General features: G+C 38.5%; 1 protein-coding gene and 1 pseudogene across 1 annotated transcript; both read left to right on the top strand.

The window, feature by feature from the left end:
* The first annotated feature begins 583 nt into the window (after window positions 1-583).
* On the top strand, window positions 584-1,166 carry LOC127433244 (olfactory receptor 2G6-like; annotated as a pseudogene).
* An 836-nt stretch (window positions 1,167-2,002) lies between these two features.
* Window positions 2,003-9,496, top strand: LOC127433546 (olfactory receptor 1-like; the record flags this gene model as incomplete). Its single annotated transcript, XM_051685569.1, has 2 exons — window positions 2,003-2,952; window positions 9,475-9,496. Coding segments are annotated over exons 1-2 (972 nt in total), but the record flags the coding sequence as incomplete, so codon positions are not given.
* Between the last annotated feature and the right edge of the window lie 836 nt (window positions 9,497-10,332).

The following is a 10,332-nucleotide window of genomic DNA, read 5'->3' as shown; positions in this document are numbered from 1 at the left end:
TCTTGGACCTAAATATAAATGTATTTTGCCCAACTGCCATAATGTACTTACAACAGTGTACTTGTAAATAAAACAAATGCAACAAAGGTCACTAACTGATCATAACGTTATTGTCAGTGCTGTGCTTTGATTGGCCAAATGACAGCTCTGGAGAGGTGTGGCATTAGTGGAGACTGTCATAGTTAGTGGTAGGCTAAAGGATTGATTGACACCTCTTTATTCGGCATATAACAGTCCAGGGGAAGCCCTGAGCAAACCTCCCAAAGATCTTACAGTACTGTCCTTCACCTACAGTATCTGTGAGTATATCATACCTGCAGCATTACATTTCCTTAAATTTTTGTATTAGGTATGTCATTTAAAAATTGCATTTTATTTATACTTGAAACGTTCTTGGTGCAAAAATGTTTATGTGTCATTCTTGACATCATTTCTTTCCACAGGAAATATTATACTGCTTTTCTGCCCAAACAGGATGCAAAAATGACTTGGTCATGATTAAAGAGGTCACTGAAAACAGGAATACTGTATTTCCCTCCTGTAAGCTGGATTCTCTGGTATACCTCACATGAAATACTATTAGATGATCCTGTTTGTGTGTGTGTGTGTTTTTTTTTTTTTTTTTGCCTACATTATATCTTTTTTAGGAAACTCATGCCTCATATGTGTTATCTTTACAGAAAGAAATCTTCACGCTCTTAAATATATTGCCATCTTTAATTTATCATTTACTGATGTTTGATAGAGTCCTGCTGTGATTGGCTTTCTTTTTTTTTTTTTTTTTTTGCTTTTTTTTTTGCTTTGATCATAGGACTATATGTCACTTTTTGGATAGCAATGACTTTCTAAGTTGTATGATGAGTGTTCTGTTTCAGGTGATCATCATGTAGTTCCCAGTATTTTGTATTATGTTTTCATATACTGTACTTGCATAGCTGTGACTGACATAGATCAGAATCACAAACTTACAGAACCGTCAAAGAGTCACAAAGACATGTTCTGCTCATTTAATATTAGTGGCTTTTTATATGCCTAACATATGCTTTTTTGTCCATTATAAACGAAACACTGGGATCATTATTTTTTCCATGACCTGTGTTCTCTCTCCCATGCTTAATCCTATAATCTTCACATTCAAGACAAAGAAGATCATCTCTGGCTTCTAAAAAGACTTGTGTTCTCATGTAGAGTACCAGTTTCATTCCAAATTACATTAATAGAAGCTGTGTAGTGTGTATCAGAAATATTTTTTTCTCATTAGTGCTTTTTGAATAATTAATGTCGATTGTACTTTTACACTTAAATTTGACCAATTTTATTACCACTGCTCTGCATAATTTAATGCACTATATATAAAGCGATTGCAGGTTGAGGACACTTTCCGATAACTTGTCACTTTGTTTTCAAATATGTTGTCAAATAGCACACAATCACACAATATAATTTTAAATAGCTAAAGATCTCCACTACACTATACTTAGAAAAAAGGAGGAAATGTTTAATACAAAAACATAGCTCTTTTTGTATTTATTTTATAGAGAATATATGTTCTGGAGCACATTGGCAAAAAATAAAAATAAATAAAAAATCTGTTAAAACAGACATAACATAATTTAATGAAAACTCACACATTTCTTAAATATAAAGAGGACAGGAAACATTTAGTAGTTTTTCTAATTTTCTGAATCATGTTTTGCATCTCATTCTTTGTGTTAGGACACAGCATATTGTATTTATTGAGAATAACAGATTCTGTGTTTAGGAAGGCTGGTCCTTCTTCCACAAGTCTATTGTTAGAACAGTTATTCCATGAACCATAATGTAAAGAAATATTGATATGATGCCTGCTGTATATTTACATTTATATTTGGTGTTGGTATACTTACATCAAAGAACATGGAAATGAAATAAATATTTAGATCTCTTTGATTCTGTCATTGAGTGCATTTCTAAAAACAGTTCTTTATCACAGGTTACACAAAAAAAACAGACCACAGGCAACATGACCTCCATGAAATCATCCTCCTCTTCAAATACAACCTTTGTGCGTCCTGCAACTTTCTTCATCAATGGCTTGTCTAATATCCCGCATGCAAAGTACTACTATGTATTCTTGTGTGTTGTATATGTTGTGACTGTTTTGGGGAATTCTTTTATCATGTGTACCATTTATTTGGCCCGCAGACTTCACACAGCCAAATACATTTGTGTCTTCCACTTGGCCGTATCTGATCTGTGTGGGAGCTCGACTGTGATTCCAAAACTCATAGACATGTTTTTATTTGATCACCAGCACATTTCATATGAGTCATGCTTGGCTAATATGTTTTTTGTCTTTCATTTCATGAACTTGCAGTCTTTAACACTACTTGCCTTGGCTTATGACAGACTGGTTGCCATTTGTTTTCCTCTAAAGTACCATGCCATTGTAACCAAAACAGCCATGTCACTCATCATAGCTGTAATGTGGGTTTTGTCTGTGCTTTCATTTGCTGTAATGGTGGGTTTAGTAAACAGACTCTCTTTTTGTAGATCTACTGTGGTCAGTAGCTATTTCTGTGATCACGGCCCTATCATTAGCCTTTCCTGTAACAGTAATTCCATTAATTATATTGTGGCATATATTTTCTTTGGTCTCCTGATTTGCTTGCCAGTGTTACTGATAACCATCTCATATTTGTTCATTGCTGCAGCGTTGCTTAAGATTGCCCATGGTGGTGAGCGGATGAAAGCCATGAAAACTTGCACCTCTCATCTTATGTTGGTGGCAGTTTTTTATCTCCCAATCTTAAGTGTAAATGTTAAATCTATCACAGCATATATTGACCCAAATTCCCGGATAATTAACAACTCCCTGACGCAGACAATACCACCTATGCTAAATCCCATCATATATACTCTAAAGACAAAAGAAGTCATGCAATCCATAAAAGAATTGTACAAACGAAGGAAGGTTATTACTACAACAGAAATTTTTTAATTTTAGTCCTTCCTTTAAGTAGGGTAGTGCAGAGCATATATTTTTTTGTTTACTATTTGAATGAAAGAAACTACTCTATTTCATATAAAAATTGGACAAGTAACATATATATACTGTAGTTAGATGAGACCATTTAACAAATGCCCAATTGATGAGAACTTGTTGATTTGATTGTAGACGTTGTAAAATTATTTTTCAGACTTCCCATATGTAATTAAACATTACAGTGCTCAAATAAACATATTTCATTTTTTGACGGTACAGAATATGGAATTTGTTGCAAGCACAAAGCATCTGTGTTGAAACCTTGTAAATCTGTTTTGTGACTTTCCTTAAGTACCAATGTGTTTTTGTGGTAAAAAAAAAACACACACACAAAAAAAAAACTCACAAAAAAAAAATACAGAAACTGAACACGCATTTCCAGGCCTCTGCACCATATAGATGGTCCACAAGGAACTGATTTCAAATTTGTTAGCAAAAACAATATGTACAGAACAAGAAAATAAAAGATCAAGAAAAAAAATAAATAAATACTGACTGAACATCAATGTAACCTTGTTATTCAGCACACAAATGGCTGGGGGGTGGTGTTTGTCTCAGGCTCAAGACTATACAATACTAACATAGTCTATATAGCCTACTAAACAGTATAAACTCACCGAGCAGTTTTTTAGGAACACTATGGTCTAATAAAGTGCCCAATGTGGTCTTCTGCTGTGGTTTTAGCTCATTCACTTCAAGGTTCGACATGTTGTGCAACCTGAGATGCTATTCTGCTCAGTATTGTACAGAGGAGTTACTGTAGCCTTTCTGTCAGCTCGAACTAGTCTGGCCATTCTCCTTTGACAGTCAGGCCAATAATATGGATTATGGGGCCAGTCCCAGGGGTTTCCCAAGCCTCAGCCTGCACGAAATCTTTTTGCATAGTGTAAGCTTCCCACCCAGGGCCTTTTGCCCCCTACAGAACAACCTGACCGCTAGGGTCCCTGGGTTTCCTGATGAATAAAGCAAAAGCTGACCACTAGGGCTCCTGGGTTCTGTTTGTAGTCATCTAATGTGAGTGTACCAAAAAACACATTGTCCTTATTTATTTTACCATATTGCCCTTGTCACTTAGCATAGGATAAAGGATCTGTCACTAGTGGCTTCAAAAACGTGTGCCGAAGAGACTTGTGGGACCATGACCCGGCCCTGTGGAGAGGCATGTCCTTGTTACACATAGTCACAGTCTGTAGACTAAAGGGTTGATGCCTCTTCATTCAGAAATATAAACAGCCAGCAGTAGACTTTTTACAGTGCCTGCATGAACTTGAGCAAACCTTCCATTATTGTGTGATCCTTCACTGCTCTGCGTCTATACAAGTTTAGTAAATAGCACCGTTTTCGCAGCATTCATTATGCTAAAGAAATGTGTTTTGTGATGCTTTGTGGATGTTATGTATTACCTATAAAACAGACAATTAAATTACACTTAAAAAGTAACATTTTCTCTTTGTTAATTCTGTTATTGGAAAACCATTGTCATTCCTGTCTTGATTGTCAATAATGAATAACATACAGTACTACTTACTGTATATTCCACTCAGGATGAATACAGGATCAGTGAGTGAGCTGACCATACTTCAAGAAATCACTGAAAACAGGAATATTTCCATCCCATCATATTTCTACATCAGTGGTTTTTCTGGTATACCTCACATGATATACTATTACATATTCTTGTTTTATGTCTACATTATTTCTTTGTTTGAATCTCCTGCCTCATGTTTGTTATTGTTTCAGACAGAAATCTTCACACTCCTAAATATAACCTTGTCTGCACTTCTGACCCACTGGAATTGCCATGTAGTCAATTAAAAGTGAAACAATCTGTCTGTAAACAATTGTTGGAAATATTACTCATGTCATGCACAATGTAGATGTCCTAAACGACTTGCCAAAACTATATTTTGCTAATAAGAAATCTGTGGAGTGGTTAAAAAATGAGTTTTAATGACTTCAACCTAAGTGTATGTAAACTTCTGACTTCAACTGTACATTCAGTTGCTTCTGATACACATCCCTGCTAAAATAAATTATGAAATATTTGAGACATTCCTGATTGTTGTACATCAGTGTAATTCAGCAGCAATTGCATTGAGTCATTTACAAAACATGCACATTGGTAAACAAATGAGATTAAATTCTTCTGAACTGTCTCGAGGCCTGTGCATTAAGCAGATTGTGTGGTTGAAGTCCTTTGTTTGAGTAGTTGCTCTTTGCGAGTGTTTTGGTAGGTGGCCATGCACTCTTTAAACTTCTGAACTAAAGGCTGACATTTCCTCCAGTCCTGATGCTCAGCCATGCAGTCCTGCAGAGCGTGGTGCAGCTCAGCGCAGCCGGTCCTGGAGATCATCTGATCCACTGGATCATCCTCATCTTCACTTCTGCTGCGATTGTGAGGGGCTGGAGAAGGAACGGACGCCATCCTTTGTATAATCAGTCCTTTAAAAAACAAACAAACAACAACAACAACAACAACAACAACAACAACAACAACAAAAAAAAAAAAAACACTGAAATTTAAAGCAGTAAAATTCAGTGTGTTTAAAATAAAATAAAAAGCTGTAAAGCACGCTGCTCTTGCACAGATAAACATGGCATTGTCTACTACGCTAGACTCTATAGTATGACAAAACTCTTAAAGCCGTAAAATAAAAGTAAACTTGCCTTCGACGTTTGCAAAAGGCGTCAAATGCCTTACATAAAGGTTTCATAACTTTTCCGCCCGGGCATATTTCATTGACGGACAAGAAATGCGTTTCAGTTTTATGGGTCCGAGTTCATTCATCGACCAGAAACTGATACTGCAGTACATGTAATTGCAAGAGCCATGCACCAGAGGGCAGACGTGTAATAGTTTTCATAAAGACAACTGCAAAGGTCTTAAGAGTGTATTGTTATCTAAATGTGTGTTAAGTAAATGCGAATGAAAGCCTGAATATGAATATCAAAAGCTCCTGATATGCACATGTTTGTCTGTATCTGTGAATTTTTTATAATAAAATTACTGCAAAAAGGGTGTATTCTTGGCCATGATACATAACACAGCAAGTGAAATAGTGAACTTAGTATTGTCTACGTTTCTCATATGCACTATTTTTATTTCACAAACCTACATGAATCTCAATATTAGATTGTCTTAGTCGTAGCTTGTAATTAGTTGACTACATAAACGAATACTCTTCTATGCTTTAAATATTAATGTCAATGACAAAAGTGGCTCATTTCCCATGAATCTCACCTCTAGTTTAACTAAACTCACCCTACTTTTTATTTATTTACTTGCTTGCCTACTGGCACATCATCTTTGTGCTATATAGACAAAGGTGCTGTTAATATCAGAGACATAGCTGATACATAATTAAATACCTGGTTCCCTTTCAAGTCAGTAACTTTGACATGCGTCAGTAGCTGACATGAAAACCCTATAAAATACCAATTTGATTGGCTGGTGATGCTTGGCGCTCCACCCTATGCTTGACATGATTTACTCTTGTGTCTGGGCGCCAGGCGGGGAAAATGGAGACTCAGACAGTTCAGAGGACTTGGGAGGTATTCGGGGAAGCCGAGGTGGGATTGTTTGCCTCCTCGGAGCTCACACATTGTCACCTCTGGTACTCCATGTCACAAGCTCCACTAGACTTGGATGCCTTTGCTCACAGATGGCCAGCGACACACACATACGCATTTCCAACTGTTCGCTTGCTACATCAAGTATTATGCAAGATACGGGAAGACAAGGAAACAGTGAAACTAGTTGTGCCAAAATGGCACAACAACCACTGGTTCCAGGATGTGGTATAGCTGTTGGGTGCTCCCCTCTGGGAAATTCCGTTGAGGATGGATCTGCTTTCGCAAGCTTGAGGCACAACCTGGCATCCTCAGCCAGAGCTGTTGAGACTGCATGTCTGACCTCTGAACTGGGCTCATCTGACACTATAGGGTTGTCGCACCTGGTACTAGGTACCATACTACAGGCCAGGGCCCCCTCAACGAGGTGGCCGTATGCCTTAAAATGTTTACTTTTGCAGATTGGTTTTCCTCTCATTGTGAGGACACTCTACTTATTGCAAGAGTTTTTGGATGCAGGACTTCCTTTGGCATCAGTCAAACGTGTTGGGGACCTTCAAGCCTTTTCGTTCAGCAACTCTTGTTTAGAGTTCGGACCGGGCCTGTCAAAGGCCATTCTCAAGCCCAGAGGGGATTATTTACCGAAAGTACTGGCAATCCCCTTTAGGGCTCAGGTTATTATCCTGCAAGCATTCTCTCCTCCTTCCTTGAGTCGGACGAGATTAAAAGACTACACATGCTCTGCCCTGTGAGGGCACTGAGCATGTACATTGGCCAAACAAGTGAAATTATTTGTTTGAAATGTTTCCTTCTCCTGTTCATTGGCAAAGGGCGTGTCATTAGAAGACAAATGTCTGAATGCTGGTGGGGCTTCCCCTAACACCTTTGCCAGGTTTCATAACCTGCATGTATCTTCCCACTCTTCCTAGATTTTCACTGAGAAAGAGGCGTGACTGTCCAGTGTTCACTGAGTAGTTGGTTAGTGTTGTTGTATTGGCTAAGTCAAAAACTGTGGTCTCTCTATTCCCACTGGTTTGAATGAGAGTATGCGAGCAATGTTTCACTACCCTGTTGGCTAGTGTCATTGTAAGAAAGCCACTAAGTGAAAAAATGTGTTAAGTTATTGGACCACTACCCGGTCTGGCTGGTGTCTCTGTCTCTGTTTGGCATTAAATGGTACGGTTTATTGTTCCTCCACTTTCCTTCCTATTTTTCAGCAATGCCTTTTTACTACCCTGTTGGCTAGTGGGTATTACCCTATCAGCAGTACAGCATTATGGTATAAGGCTCCCACAGTGTCAGCTACTGACGCAGTGTCGAAGATACCAAGTTGAAGGGCAATGTCTTGGCTACTGATGTAACACTGGTTCCCTTAAAGGAGGGATCAAGACAGTGCATAGCTGTGCTGCACTACTGATGTTTTTGCTGTGAGGGGGCCAAGATATACGCTCTCCTCCCTTCAGTCAGAAAATCATGATGCTGAGGTTCTTGGCTCTGTCTTATATGCCCATGAAGACGCAAACATAGAGCAGAGCGCCAAGTGCCACCAGCCAATCAAATTGGCATGATGGTGTAGGGTTTCAAGGTCACCGTCCCTAGGAGGAGCTCCCACAGTGTCAGTTACTGATGCAGCTTCTTGTTCCCTCCTTTCAGGGAACCAAGGTTACATCAATAACTGAAACATTTTCTATGTGTGTTAGTAACAAATGTATGCCTAAAACTTAAAACCTACAGTAAGTCAAATACTGCACACCCATTAGTAGCTTTTCAGATTTTAACATCATGTAAACTCATAGCATTGTTCTCTTATTACAATTTCTATTTATACATGTACTTCTCTATGATCTTAAATTATTTATTACATTTATGAGATACCATTATATAAACGATGAACAAAAGCAAATGGTAGACAAAAGCAATGTGAATAATACTATTTTCACTATGAAAATGTAGCTGCATGCTACAGTACATGCAATACAATGAAAAGAATACATGGACACAGAATGTTTTCTATGCCTAAAAGATTACATAATCTTCAAATCAAATCAAATCAAATCAAATCCCTTTATTGTCACTCAACCATATACACAAGTGCAACAGTGGGTGAAAGTCTTGGGTGCGGTTCCAAGCAACATAGCAGTATGACAATTATATTAAACATCTGATTTACACATAACACAGTTTACACATCTGTTACACAACACAATATACACCTAATAATATACAATATATACAGTATACACCAAATAGACCGTATCAAAAAAAAAAAAAAACATGTAAGCATTGGAAATAAATATGAAGTGTTGTGTTGACATTCAGCTGTCGGTTGATAGTCAGTTGCCAGTGTGTTTTTAAGAGAAGTATAAAATGTGGATCCAGTCTGAGGCTAATAAAGTGCGGTGCTGATATACTGTATGTATCGTGATCGATCAAGAGTTCAAAAGTCTGATTGCTTAGGGGAAGAAGCTGTCATGAAGTTGGCTAGTGTGGGTCCTGATGCTGTGATACCACCTGCCTGATGGTAGCAGTGAGAGCAGCCCATGGCTTAGGTGGCTGGAGTCTCTGATGATCCTCAGAGCTTTTTTCACACACCGCCTAGTATAGATGTCCTGGAGGGAGGGAAGCTCACCTCCGATGATGTGTCTGGCAATTCGCATCACCCTTTGCAGGGCTTTGCGGTTGAGGCCGGTGCTGTTGCCTTACCAGGCAGTGATGCAGCCAGTCAGGATGCTTTTTACAATGCAGGTGTAGAACCGTGTGAGTATCTGATGGTTCATTCCAAACTTCCTCAGCCGTCTCAGGAAGAAGAGGCACTGGTGAGCCTTTTTCACAATGGCCTCAGTGTGGACGGACCATGTGAGTTCCTCAGTGATGTGGACACTGAGGAACTTGAAGCTGCTGACTCTCTCCACCGGTGCTCCATTGATGGTGATGGGGCTGTGTTCTCTGTATTTTCTCCTGAAGTCCACCACAAGCTCCTTGGTCTTACTGACGTTGAGGGAGAGGTTGTGCTCCTGACACCAGCTTGTCAGAGTGTGCACCTCCTCTCTGTAGGCTGTTTCATCATTGTCAGTGATCAGACCTACCACCGTCGTATCATCAGCAAACTTAATGATGGCATTGGAACTATGTGTTGCCACACAGTCATACAGATTTTGCAATTTTCTCTGTATTCAGAATGAAATATATTCAGAGGGCACTAGCTACATGCACAGAGCACCTCATATTAGTGGTCTTATTCTTTATTCCTGTTTTTGTCATCCTGCCTGTACTCTCTGAAAACTAAAGAGCTCAGAAGCAGGGTTAATGCTTTGTTTACCCAGAAACTGACAATTCATCCAGCATACAATTCATACTATCAATCTCCACATTCACTTTCACATTCTTCTTCTTTTGTTTTTGGAAAATATTTATGCATATTGCCACCTACTGGGCAGGGAGGAGAATTTATAGCAAAAAAAGGCTTAAATATTTATCTGTATCTCACCCACACTTATCATATTGCTTCTGAAGATATGAATTTAACGACTGGAGTTTTATGGATTACTTTTATGCTGCCTTTATGTGCTTTTTGGTGCTTCAACATTTTGGTACCCATTCACTTGCATTGTATGGACCTGCAGAGTTGAAATATATTCTTCTAAAAATCTCTGTTTGTGTTCTCCAGAAGAAAGTATTACACATTTGTGATGCAAGTGAATGGTGACTGAGGCTAACATTTTGCTTAACAAATAATG

This window comes from Myxocyprinus asiaticus, chromosome 43 (assembly GCF_019703515.2).
Source record: "Myxocyprinus asiaticus isolate MX2 ecotype Aquarium Trade chromosome 43, UBuf_Myxa_2, whole genome shotgun sequence".
NCBI classification, from domain to species: Eukaryota; Metazoa; Chordata; class Actinopteri; order Cypriniformes; family Catostomidae; genus Myxocyprinus; species Myxocyprinus asiaticus.
The sequence above is the reverse complement of the archived record's forward strand: the minus strand, read 5'-3'. Positions and strand labels throughout refer to the sequence as shown.